General features: G+C 34.9%; 1 protein-coding gene across 1 annotated transcript; it reads right to left on the minus strand.

Annotated features, from left to right (window-relative positions):
• Window positions 1-5632: 5632 nt before the first annotated feature.
• Window positions 5633-6677, minus strand: LOC149206792 (ABC transporter G family member 43-like). The gene is made up of 2 exons (XM_089393796.1): window positions 5932-6677; window positions 5633-5816 (listed from the first exon to the last, which is right to left on the minus strand). The coding sequence occupies exons 1-2, from the start codon at window positions 6202-6204 to the stop codon at window positions 5673-5675; spliced, it is 417 nt and encodes a 138-aa protein (XP_089249922.1). The 5' UTR covers window positions 6205-6677; the 3' UTR covers window positions 5633-5672.
• Between the last annotated feature and the right edge of the window lie 7716 nt (window positions 6678-14393).

Here is a 14393-nt window from a genome sequence, read left to right on the forward strand (position 1 = left end):
ACTGTGAAGCAATTAGACAATAAAGTGTCCAAGAAATAGGGGTTCCCCAGTAGTACCATCTCCACCATATAGCCATTTTCCGTGTTCAATACACAACCAAAAAATTGACTTTATTAGGATCACCCAAACCATGGGGATTGCCAACTGCAATCAACATTGCAATTCAAATAAATGATACACGATTGACGAAGATAATAATAATTGAGAAAAAGGTCTTAGAGGTCGAGGAACAATGAAACCACATAAGAGATTCCATAAAGAATAAAAAGATGATGAAATGATTGCACCAATATGGTAATTTGTAGTCATAACTACTATCAACATTCCAAAATAGGTAAAGTATAGAAAAGAGAAAAACATGATGAAAAACAACCAGAAGAACTTGGCAGCTATCCACTTGAAAGAAATCATAGAATAGACCAAGATGGCATAGATTACGCACTGCATAAGAACATAAGGCACCTCAATTGCCACTTGCATATGCTGCCATTTCAAAGAATGAATAATACTAGTGATAAAACAAAGCTCTATAAGATGAGGATAGATACAAATTTGCATGCCTTGCTTTTATGGAAATAATGTAACCAACTTGGTATTGCAAAGTGATTGGAGTCATTTCAAGATCTCGGAAAAAACAAAATTATCTTGTAGCATGAAAGATAACATCTTAATAACAATTCAGAACCCAAACGATGGTATTTATTACACCAACATAGTCATAAAGAATAATTTTCAATAACACAAATTCATGACTTCAACTGAAGCATATGGTTGCCTGTACACACTTGAGTCAACTAGTATCTAGCAGCCATATTGAGGAAAATAACATAAAATATATCCAATGAGCATGTGATGTGATTTCTATCTTTTTTGGAAGTTGAGTTGTTTGATGGCCAGAGCAAAGAATAAATCAAAGGCAACAAGGATACACACAAGCACCAGTGCTACAATTCCCAAAAAGTTGTGTCTCATCCCAAAATATGATTTTATGAATGTGGACACCTTCACATTCCCATATGTTGTCACCATCTCAGTTTCTACATCACCCAACTGTGAAGCAATCAGACTATAGAGTGTCTAAGAAATAGGGGTTCCCCAGTAGTACCATCTCCACCATATAGCCATTTTCTGTGTTCAATACACAACCAGAAAATTGACTTTATTAGGATCACTCAATCCAAGGGGATTGGCAACTGCAATCAACATTGCAATTCAAATAAATGCTACATGGAAAAATTGATGAAGAGAATAATAATTGAGAAAAAGGCCTTACAGGTAGAGGAATAATGAAACCACATAAGAGATTCCATAAAGAATAAAAAGCTAATGAAATGATTGCACCAATATGGTAATTTGGAGTCACAACTACTGTTAGCATTCCAAAATAGGTAAAATATAGAAAAGTGAAAAACATGATGAAAAATAACCATAAGAACCTGGAAGTTGTCCACTAGAAAGAAGTCATATAATAGACCAAGATGTCATAGATTACGCACTACATAAGAACATAAGGCACCTCAATTGCCACCTGCATTGATTACAACGATGGTCATTCTATAAATTTGATATGCATAACAAATTTATAATATGACTAGTAGCTGTCGACATTTAGCTTACCTGTCTAAGGGCATAAAGCAGTGCTGAATACATTCCAACAATTTTTGCTCTGTAAAAGACAACTCGTTCAACCTCGATAATTGGCTGGACACTTGATAGATTACTAACACCAAGGAAAAGTATGACACAATACATTGATCCTATAATATTCAGTAGATCTCGTTGTTTACCTCTGTGAAAGAACATTGAAAAGTCTTAAGACAACATTGAGCAGTTGAGGCAAAAGACAAGTTTAGAGAACATGTAATTTAATAGGCTTACAAAGTACAACATATTAAATTTTCATGAGAACAACTATTAATTTAACTTGGAAGAGATATGACAACCTGAATTCTCAATAGGCTAAGTGACTTTGTGGACTTCAAACATGTAATAGACAATAAACTAATCAATAACAAAGAAAACAAAATGTCAAATTGAGGTTGCTTCCAATTTTGCAGAAGAAAGTCCAACCCCTTTGTTCCAAGGTCCCAAACAGTAGGGAAACCACTATAGTGAAGAAAAACCGCACAACATTATAGTGTGGATTCCTCCAATATGACTAATGATGCTTCCAAAGACGGGCCATGCACTAAAAGTCGAAGGACTATGCATACTGAGATGGAAAATTCAGATCTTGCGAGCGAGGAGCATGGGTGCTCGTCTCTTTAATAAGAGATTGATTCCACATGAAAAGAAGAAAAACATAACATTCGAATACAAAATGCTTTACAGGTCGAGGAATAATGAAACCACATAAGAGATTCCATAAAGAATAAAAAGCTGATGAAATGATTGCACCAATATGGTAATTTGGAGTCACATCTACTGTTAGCATTCCAAAATAGGTAAAGTATAGAAAAGTGAAAAACATGCTGAAAAAGAAGTAGAAGAACTTGGAAATTGTCCACTTGAAAGAAATCATAAAATAGACCAAGATTTCATAGATTACGCACTGCATAAGAACATAAGGCACCTCAATTTCCACCTGCATTGATTACAAGGATGGTCATTCGATAAATTTGATCTGCATAATAAATTTATAATCTGACTAGTAGCTGTTGACATTTAGCTTACCTGTCCAAGGGCATAAGGCAGTGTTGAATACATTCCAACAACTTTTTCTCTATAAAAGACAGTTCGTTCAACCTCGACAATTGGCTAGACACTTGATGGATTACTAACACCAAGGAAAAGTACGACACAATACATTGATCCCAGAATATTCAGTAGATCTTGTTGTTTACCTCTGTGAAAGAACATTGAAAAGTATTAAGACAACATTGAGTAGTTGAGGCAAAAGAAAAGTTTAGAGAACATGGAATTTACTAGGCTTACGAAGAACAACAAATGAAGTTTTCATGAGAACAACTATTAATTTAACTTGGAAAAGATATGAGAGCCTGAATTCTCAATAGGCTAAGTGACTATGTGGAATTCAAACATGTAATAGACAATAAAATAATCAATAATAAAGAAAAAATGTCAAATTGAGGTTGCTGCCAGTTTTGCAGAAGAAAGTCCAACCTCTTTGTTCCAAGGTCCCAAAAGATGGTCCCAAATAGTAGGGCAACCACTGTAGTGAAGAAAAACCGCACAACATTATAGTGTGGATTCCTCCAATATGACCAATGATGCTTCCAAAGACGGGTCATGCACTGAACATTGAAGGACCGTTCATACTGAGTCGAAAAATTCAGATCCTGCGAGCCAGGAGCAGGGGTGTTTAACTCTTTAATAAGAGCTTGATTCCATATGAAAAGCAGCAAAACATAACAGTCAAATAAGGTTTAAACAACACTGCAATAAGGAAACTGATGAATTTGAAAGGGTGAAATAATAACCCTCATAAAATATCTTGGGTGATATCAACAATAAGCTGGTGTTGTGGATTAATACCCCTCCTAGGGCGGGTGGAAAGATAAGGTGGGAAGTAATAACCACCTCTTAAATTAGAATGTTTAAATATATTTCAGCACACAAAGTAACATTTAATCTTTAAAAATGAAAAGAATTTTAAATATATCATTTAGTTATGCCGAATATTGATCGAATAATAATACATTCCATGAAATTCCACTACGGCCTAAGCTTGCTACTATGATTACGAAATTGATAAATTGGAAGGGTTGTTCATGGTATGCTGTCAGTTCAAAGAATGAATAATACGAGTGATGGAACAAAGCTCTATAAGATGAGGATAGTTATAGATTTGCATGTCTTGCTTTTATGAAAATAATGTAACCAACTTGGTATTGCAAAGTGATTGGAGTCATTTCAAGATCTCGGACAAAACAAAATTATCTTGCAGCATGCAAGATAGCATCTTAATAACAATTCAGAACCCAAACGATGGTATTTATTACACCAACACAGTCATAAAGAATAGTTTTCAATAACACAAATTCATGACTTCAACTGAAGCATATGGTTGCCTGTACACACTTAAGTAAACCAGTGTCAACCAGTATCCAATGAGCATGTGATGTGATTTCTATATTTTTTGGAATTTGAGTTTTCTGATGGCCAGAGCAAAGAATAAATCAAAGGCAATGGGGATACACACAAGCACCAGTGCTACAATTCCCAAAAATTTGTCTCATCCCAAAATATGATTTTATGAATGTGGACACCTTCACATTCCCATATGCTGTCACCATCTCAGTTTCTACATCACCCAAATGTGAAGCAATCAGACCATAGAGTGTCCAAGAAATAGGGGTTCTCCAGTAGTACCATCTCCACCATATAGCCATTTTTCGTGTTCAATACACAACTAGAAAATTGACTTTATTAGGATCAATCAATCCAAGGGGAAGTCAACTACAATCAACATTGCAATTCACATAAATGATACACAGAAAAATTGATGAAGAGAATAATAATTGAGAAAAAGGCCTTAGAGGTCTAGGAATAATGAGACCACAAAAGAGATTCCATAAAGAATAAAAAGTTGATGAAATGATTGCACCAATATGGTAATTTGGAGTCACAGCTACTATTAGCATTCAAAAATAGGTAAAGTATAGAAAAGTGAAAAACATGATGAAAAAGAACCAAAAGAACTTGGCATAATCCAAGATGGCATAGATTACGCACTGCATAAGAACATAAGGCACCTCAATTACCACCGGCATTGATTAGAAGGATGGTCATCCGATAAATTTGATCTGCATAACAAATTTATAATCTGACTAGTAGCTGTTGACATTTAGCTTACTTGTCCAAGGGCATAAGGCAGTGTTGAATACATTCCAACAACTTTTTCTCTATAAAAGACAGTTCGATCAACCTCAAACAATTGGCTGGACACTTGATGAATTACTAACACTAAGGAAAAGTACAACACAATACATTGATCCTAGAATATTCAATAGATCTTGCTGTTTATGTCCGTGAAAGAACATTACAAAGTATTAAGATAACATTGAGTAGTTGAGGCAAAAGACAAGTTTAGAGAACACAGAATTTACTAGGCTTACGAAGAACAACAAATAAAGTTTTCATGAGAACAACTATTAATTTAACTTGGAAGAGATATGACAACCTGAATTCTCAATATGTTAAGTGACTCTGTGGACTTCAAACATGTAATAGACAATAAAATAATCAATAATAAAGAAAACAAAATGTCAAATTGAGGTGGTTGCCAGTTTTGCAGAAGAAAGTCCAACCTCTTTGTTCCAAGGTCCCAAAAGATGGTCTAAAACAGTAGGGAAACCACTGTAGTGAAGAAAAACCGCACAACATTATAGTGTGGATTCCTCCAATATGACCAATGTTGCTTCCAAAGACGGGCCATGCACTGAACGTTGAAGGAATAAATGTTGAAGGGCTGTGCATACTGAGTTGGAAAATTCAGATCCTGCGAGCCAGGAGCACAGGTGCTTAGCTCTTTAATAAGAGCTTGATTCCATTTGAAAAGAAAAAAAACATAACAGTCGAATAAGGTTTAAACAACCCTGCAATATCTTTCTTTGGAGGAATTATATTATCCAAGATGGGGTAACAAAATTAGGGATGCACAATGAAAAACTCTTTCTCAAACAAGTTCCAAACAAGTTCCTACAATTATGTCAGACATACTCATAGAGTGTCGATTTTCTGTAGATTTCAGCAAAATCTTGAACAAGTCTTTCCTCAGTAGCCATGGAACTCACTTCCAGCGCCCATGTTGCTGGATTGTATCCTTCTATAATCTTTGGAACTCCTGGAACAACCTAATCAAACAAACAAGAATTAGACAAGATCATTTATTTTTTTCAACAATTGATAATGGGGAGAACAACCGATTACTAATAGATTGTAAAACATCGAACAACAAATCAACCATACCTCAAAATACTCAATGAGTTTATGAGAATGATGACCCACATGACCTGTATTGACTGTATTGCCAACAATACACATAACTATCATTGCAACATGTGCATCTAGTCCTGAAGTTGGCTCATCCATGAAGATTATAGAAGGATTGGCAACTAGTTCCACTGCTATGCTAAGTCTCTTCCTTTGCTTTGTAGAAAAATCTGTCACTCTAGGAAGCCCTACAATAGCATCTCTTAGAGCAGTGAGCTCTATAAGCTCCATGAATTCTTCCACAAACATCTGCACTTATTGTAACAAAAAAAATCTGTGAGTAAAAGCTGCTTGCATAGTCTCATTAATATGAAATATTTTCACTCTGATTCAACCGTTTCCATCGACCTAAACTCTTGAGCATCCAAGATGCCTCCGGTTTGATCCATTAAGTATTCTCAAACTTTCAAGATTCGGGGTTTCGAGTTTGACACACCCATCTATGTTGAGAAATTCAAGATGTACAAGACTTGAAAGCTCTAGCAATGTCCTTAATTCGAAGCAAAATTTCAGGTTCAGACACTTTAATGACCTTTGATTTTCCATTCCCCGCGGAAAGTGTATCAATTTAGCACAACCTTTGGAGTTGACATATTCAAGTGTGGATATTTCTCCCAAAATGTCCATTGGGATGGACATATTAATGCAATATTGCAATGCTAGATATTGGAGACACAATAATTTAGAAAAGGAATTAGGCACTTCAGTCAAATTAATGCAATGCGATAGGAGTAGTCTATCTAGGCGGTAGAATGGCCCTTTTTCCGTCACCGGCCAGAAAATTGTCCGGCTCTGGCCACCGGCAATCCCTTCACCCTCCGCCACCCTCCCTTAGCTCCGCCACCCTACTTCTCTACCATCCTCCCTGGCAATCCTGACATTCCCTGCCATTCCCTGACAAAAAATCCGATCGCAGCTGGAGGGCCTGACATCCCCTAACAGATCTGGGACGAGCTGGAATTGCAGCCGCGGAGTATTATTGCTGGTTCCAATTCGAATTGAGGAAATGGTCACCCGCGCGCTGCTCACTCGCTTCCCTCTTCGACTCGGCGCTTCCCTTTCAGAAATGGGTCCATTCTGCATGTTTGAAAAGAGTGAAACAAATCACTCTGGGAAATGGCATGTTGCTGGATGTTCCAAAATCCTTCTTTTCTTGCAACTGCCTCACATTTTTGAAGCTGCACTGGTTCACGTTAACAAAGCTGCCTCCTTATTTTAGTGGATTCAGTTGCCTTGTAACCTGTTTTCTATCATATATTTATACAAATGATGATATAATTGAGCAGCTCGTAGCACAATGCCATCTTCTTGAAAACTTGACAGTCCACCGTTGTCGAGGGCTGAACAGTTTGAAAATTTCTGCTCTGAATCTCAAGTATTTAGATTTAAATGGACTTGACTGCCCACAACTAATAATGAATTGCCCCCAACTAGTGAATTTCATAGTAGATGATTGTCCAAGTATGTCAAGGTTGGAGGTTAGTTCTTGTGGGTTTCTGCATTTATCCACTACAGAGGTTAATGTAATTACAGGGTTTTCTAATACAAACATGTTGAGAAAAGTTACCCTATGGGTACCGTAGGGAAGTGTGTGACCTTCATGGATTCAATGGGCCTGGAGAAATTACTCTTCATTTTTGTGCACAGGTGCTCTCATTTGAAGCTTTTGGCAGGTTTTTAAATCTTGAAGATCTCTCAATAGAAAGTGATTGGTTCAAGGTTAGTCATCCTAATGCTTTTAGCTTTAATATTACCATGATATTGTTATCTTGTAGAGATATTTTTCATGCAAAATTTGGATGGCAGCCAAAGCAAAAAGCGTGGTAGTATCCAACTTAAACCTTTCCTTGAAATTTTTGAAGAAGGTTCATGTAAAGGTTTCAACTTTTGATAAGGAAGAAATTGATCCGCTGCGTTGCCTTTTCAGAAGTACTCCTTCATTGCAAACAATGACAGTTACACTATCAAGATGCTCCCAATACATCCACGAGCTGAGCTTCCTGAAACAACTTCTGGGTTTGAAAAGATTTTCTGACTCCAGTGTAATTATAGCAGAAAAATATGAGGGCAACTGTGAGAGATGCAAAGAAGGAGAATGAATAAGTTTTTGTAATCATTAAGCTTAAGCCTAGATTCTGCTACAGTTTCATGGTAAATAGTTTATCTAAGTCTGTCTCTGTAAACAGCCCACCAAAACCTGCACTTTTGTTATATGGTTATGTGGCCCAGTCATCTGTTTCCTTTCATTTTTTTGTAGTTTGAATTTCGCTGCAAGGTATAGTTATGCAAATAAACTTCGTCTAAGAGTATCTGTATGTCAATCTTCTTTTCCACATTTGAAGTTTATATTTTAAGGTATTTGGTTTCTTTGTTCTCCATCATATTTTGCATAATGGGTGCCCTGAATAAATAAACAGTTTAAGAACTTTAGTTCAGTGACATGTGTTTTCAACTATAGATTTTAATATGTGCATTGTCCAGAGGTTATCCATAAATCATGGGCTTGCTCTGAATAGATGAAATTAATACACTTCTAATTAGTGCATTGCTCATAAATTATACACAAAACACAGGTTAAACATTCCGACTGGATATATGTAGACAAACTGTGCTCCTTTTCTATGTTTAGATTTATGAAAATTCTTATATATGAAGTATCAATTTTCTCTTAATTATGTATTTATATTACAGTTAATTGGTTATTATGTATTTATATTACAGTTAATTGGTTATTATGTTGTTAGGATGTATCATTCTTTTTTCAATACAGTAAAACTTAGGTAAACTATATGTTTAAAAAGTGATTAATTTTTTATAGCAAAAAAATATGGAGATTTAATGTGATGAGTGACATAAAAACATGAATAATTTTTTTGGTGTCTCCGTATATAACTCAATCCACTTTGATATGGTCAACCATTCGATGTGCCTTGATATGGTAAATTGAATAATTATTTTGTTCTTAGCAAATGGTAAATTTTATTAAGTTTTTAAAATTGAATAATTATTTTGATGGTGTAAATTGAGTGATTTGTTCCTGGTAAAATTTTATTAATTGAATAATTATTTTGATACGGTAAATTGAGCGATTTTGTTCTTAGTATATGGTAAATTTTATTAATTTAAAAATAAAAAAATTAATCTAATTTCACAAATTTGATGGGATTGATTGTATTTTATTTTAAATCTGCTTTTTAGGAGAATAGTAGAATAGTAATAATTATTTAGATGCTCTATATTTTCAGTGTAATTTTCAAATTGTGTAAAATTAATTTTTTGATAATGATGTATAGTCATATAAAATTAGAAAGAAGAGAAAAAAATAAAAATAGTAAAGACTAAAGGTTGTTATTGTAATTTAGTATAAAGTATGCATGGGTTGCCAATGGAAAGGAATAAGTAAACTACATAAGCATATGCAATGCAAAGAAAAGAAGAGACACAAAGTAGTGGATAGTCAACAAATTAACGCTTATATTAGATATCTTCAACAACCAATCAAGACTAGTACATAGAGTTGAGTACAAGCATATATATGTGTGTGTGTGTTTTTTTTAATATATAAGCAGTTACAACAATTTAACCATCTGAGCCAACTTTATTATACCAATTTAGTGGGTTGAATTGACTATAGAGTTGGTAGACTTGCAATACAATCTTTCGTGTCAACTTGAGTAGGCTAGTCGATTGAGTCTACTAGCCCCTCGAACATCTCCCCCATCGTCAGTGTCTTCTTTGTCTCGAAGAAGGGGAAGATTTGGAAACTTAAAAAATTTGAGAAAAATAGTACAACGGATTGAAATATAAGTAAAATGAGAAGAAGAGAACAGTTATTGGTCGGCAGAGAATCATTTTGTTCGTGATGGCGATCATTGAGATTCAGATTACCCACAAGTTGGTTGGTTGGCGGATCTTATAGGCTAGCTAGCTAATGTTGCTTGTGTCTTGTCAGGGGAACTTAAGATATGGATTCCTCTTCTTTGTTTCCCTTTTAACGACCAGTTGGACCCTTCCAATTCAATCTCTTGTATGTCATAATGTTGTTCAAGAACCGAGCCACATTTTAACATGCTTGGTTCAAAGAAAGTAAACTTGCGCTGAGCAGGGGTTGGTTCTGTCAATCATGCCCATACAAGTGCTTCTCTAAAATTTGTCTGATAGATGACCAATGCAAGTGATTGAATGTGTCATTTGAATATCAACCAATCTTTTATAGATTGTTGAGCTTGCACCTCCAAAGTTTAATTTTGCCAAGTATTGGACTTTGTCGACCATTAAGCTCTGTTGGGTCAGTTGTTGGTCGTGCATGCCTTGTTACTCTAATTGTTGGATTCTATTGTGGATACTATGTAACTGATCATTGGCATTGGTTGCTTTCATATGTGTCTTCTTTCCTTCCCTAAGCCACAATTTGTTTTCTTGCATCCACTGCATCACTACTTTTTTTGTGAAATTTGATTCTCTAATACATTCCTTGCTTGACTTTCAAAGACCATGTGTTGTCGCGATGAAAAATCATGAATGAGCATTTGTTGTGCTTTGAGTCGATTACATGTGGTTGGTAGATAAGTTGATCAATTGTTGGTAATTGCGCTTGGTGTGGCAAAATTGTGCAATGTTTTTTCTAACCTCTACTTGGCCTTCACAAATTCCTTGTATTCTTGTTGGATAATACCCGACAGTTCTTGGTTTCCCTGTTTATTTTCTTCTTGTTGAAGTTGGGTGACCTATTCGTTCATTTGCACATTGTGGCAGCTTGACACTTGGCATCCCTCCAGTGGCCTTCTAGACCTGCACAAGAAAAAAATCATTTTGGGTTATTAAATAACTATATAACAAATTTTGTTATATAGTTGGCAGATCTTATAGGCTAGCTGGCTAATGTTGCTTGTGTCTTATCAGGGGAACTTAAGATATGGATTCCTCTTCTTTGTTTCCCTTTTAACGACCAGTTGGACCCTTCTAATTCAATCTCTTGTATGTCATAATGTCGTTCAAGAACCGAGCCACATCTTAACATGCTTGGTTCAAAGAAAGTAAACTTGCGCTGAGCAAGGGTTGGTTCTGTCAATCATGCCCAGACAAGTGCTTCTCCAAAATTCGTATGATAGATGACCAATGCAAGTGATTGAATGTGTCATTTGAATATCAACCAATCTTTTATAGATTGTTGATCTTGCACCTCCAAAGTTTAATTTTGCCAAGTATTGGACTTTGTCGACCATTAAGCTCTGTTGGGTCAGTTGTTGGTCGTGCATGCCTTGTTACTCTAATTGTTGGATTCTATTGTGGATATTATGTAACTAATAATTGGCATTGGTTGCTTTCATATGTGTATTCTTTCCTTCCCTAAGCCACAATTTGTTTTCTTGCATCCACTGCATCTCTACTTTTTTTGTAAAATTTTCTCTAATACATTCCTTTCTTGACTTTCAAAGACCATGTGTTGTCGTGATGAAAAATCATGAATGAGCATTTGTTGTGCTTTGAGTCGATTACATGTGGTTGGTAGATAAGTTGACCAATTGTTGGGAATTGTGCTTGGTGTGGCAAACTTGTGCAATGTTTTTTCTAACCTCTACTTGGCCTTCACAAATTCCTTGTATTCTTGTTGGATAATACCCGACAGTTCTTGGTTTCCCTGTTTATTTTCTTCTTGTTGAAGTTGGGTGACCTATTCGTTCATTTGCACATTGTGGTCTACCAATTGGTAGACCAATTGTTAAATAGCAACAGGTGGATCGTCAACCTTGATTTGAATGTCTAGATTAAGTTTTTCTAGACATTCTGGTCTACCGATTGGTAGACCACAATGTGCAAATGAACGAATAGGTCACCCAACTTCAACAAGAAGAAAATAAACAGGGAAACCAAGAACTGTCGGGTATTATCCAACAAGAATACAAGGAATTTGTGAAGGCCAAGTAGAGGTTAGAAAAAACATTGCATAATTTTGCCACACCAAGCACAATTCCCAAAAATTGATCAACTTATCTACCAACCACATGTAATCGACTCAAAGCACAACAAATGCTCATTCATGATTTTTCATTGCGACAACACATGGTCTTTGAAAGTCAAGCAAGGAATGTATTAGAGAATCAAATTTCACAAAAAAAGTAGCGATGCAGTGGATGCAAGAAAACAAATTGTGGCTTAGGGAAGGAAAGAAGACACATATGAAAGCAACCAATGCCAATGATTAGTTACATAGTATCCACAATAGAATCCAACAATTAGAGTAACAAGGCATGCACGACCAACAACTGACCCAACAGAGCTTAATGGTCGACAAAGTCCAATACTTGGCAAAATTAAACTTTGGAGGTGCAAGCTCAACAATCTATAAAAGATTGGTTGATATTCAAATGACACATTCAATCACTTGCATTGGTCATCTATCAGACGAATTTTGGAGAAGCACTTGTCTGGGCATGATTGACAGAACCAACCCCTGCTCAGCGCAAGTTTACTTTCTTTGAACCAAGCATGTTAAAATGTGGCTCGGTTCTTGAACAACATTATGACATACAAGAGATTGAATTGGAAGGGTCCAACTGGTCATTAAAAGGGAAACAAAGAAGAGGAATCCATATCTTAAGTTCCCCTGACAAGACACAAGCAACATTAGCTAGCTAGCCTATAAGATCTGCCAAGCAACCATCTTGTGGGTACTCTGAATCTCAATGATCGCCATCACGAACAAAATGATTCTCTGCCGACCAATAACTATTCTCTTCTTCTCATTTTACTTATATTTCAATCCGTTGTACTATTTTTCTCAAATTTTTTAGGTTTCCAAATCTTCCCCTTCTTCGAGACAAAGAAGAACCTGACGATGGGGGAGATGTTCGAGGGGCTAGTAGACTCAATCGACTAGCCTACTTAAGTTGACACGAAAGATTGTATTGCAAGTCTACCAACTCTATAGTCCATTCAACCCACTAAATTGGTATAATAAAGTTGGCTAAGATGGTTAAATTGTTGTAACTGCTTATATATTAAAATAAACACACACACACATATATATGCTTGTACTCAACTCTATGTACTAGTCTTGATTGGTTGTTGAAGATATCTAATATAAGCGTTAATTTGTTGACTATCCACTACTTTATGTCTCTTCTTTTCTTTGCATTGCATATGCTTATGTAGTTTACTTATTCCTTTCCATTGGCAACCCATGCATACTTTATACTAAATTACAATAACAACCTTTAGTCTTTACTATATTTTTTTTTGGTTCTTTCTAATTTTATATGACTATACATCATTATCAAAAAATTAATTTTACACAATTTGAAAATTACACTAAAAATATAGAGCATCTAAATAATTATTACTATTCTACTATTCTCCTAAAAAGCAGATTTAAAATAAAATACAATCAATCCCATCAAATTTGTGAAATTAGATTAATTTTTTTATTTTTAAATTAATAAAATTTACCATATACTAAGAACAAAATCACTCAATTTACCGTATCAAAATAATTATTCAATTTTTAAAAATTAATAAAATTTTACCGGGAACAAATCACTCAATTTACACCATCAAAATAATTATTCAATTTTAAAAATTAATAAAATTTACCATTTGCTAAGAACAAAATAATTATTCAATTTACCATATCAAGGCAGATCGAATGGTTGACCATATCAAAGTGGATTGAGTTATATACGGAGACACCAAAAAAATTATTCATGTTTTTATGTCACTCATCACATTAAATCTCCATATTTTTTTTGCTATAAAAAATTAATCACTTTTTAAACATATAGTTTACCTAAGTTTTACTGTATTGAAAAAAGAATGATACATTCTAACAACATAATAACCAATTAACTGTAATATAAATACATAATTAAGAGAAAATCGATACTTCATATATAAGAATTTTCATAAATCTAAACATAGAAAAGGAGCACAGTTTGTCTACATATATCCAGTCGGAATGGTTAAACCTGTGTTTTGTGTATAATTTATGAGCAATGCACTAATTAGAAGTGTATTAATTTCATCTATTCAGAGCAAGCCCATGATTTATGGATAACTTCTGGACAATGCACATATTAAAGTCTTAAGTTGAAAACACATTTCACTGAACTAAAGTTCTTAAACTGTTTATTTATTCAGGGCACCCATTATGCAAAATATGATGGAGAACAAAGAAACCAAATACCTTAAAATATAAACTTCAAATGTGGAAAAGAAGATTGACATACAGATACTCTTAGACGAAGTTTATTTGCATAACTATACCTTGCAGCTAAATTCAAACTACAAAAAAATGAAAGGAAACAGATGACTGGGCCACAGGCCCATATAACAAAAGCGCAGGTTTTGGTGGGCTGTTTACAGAGACAAACTTAGATAAACTATTTACCATGAAACTGTAGCAGAATCTAGGCTTAAGCTTAATGATTACAAAAACTTAT

This window comes from Pinus tabuliformis, chromosome 1_2 (assembly GCF_031772625.1).
Source record: "Pinus tabuliformis cultivar Carrire ecotype Pingquan chromosome 1_2, CPIR1, whole genome shotgun sequence".
Classification (NCBI taxonomy): Eukaryota; Viridiplantae; Streptophyta; class Pinopsida; order Pinales; family Pinaceae; genus Pinus; species Pinus tabuliformis.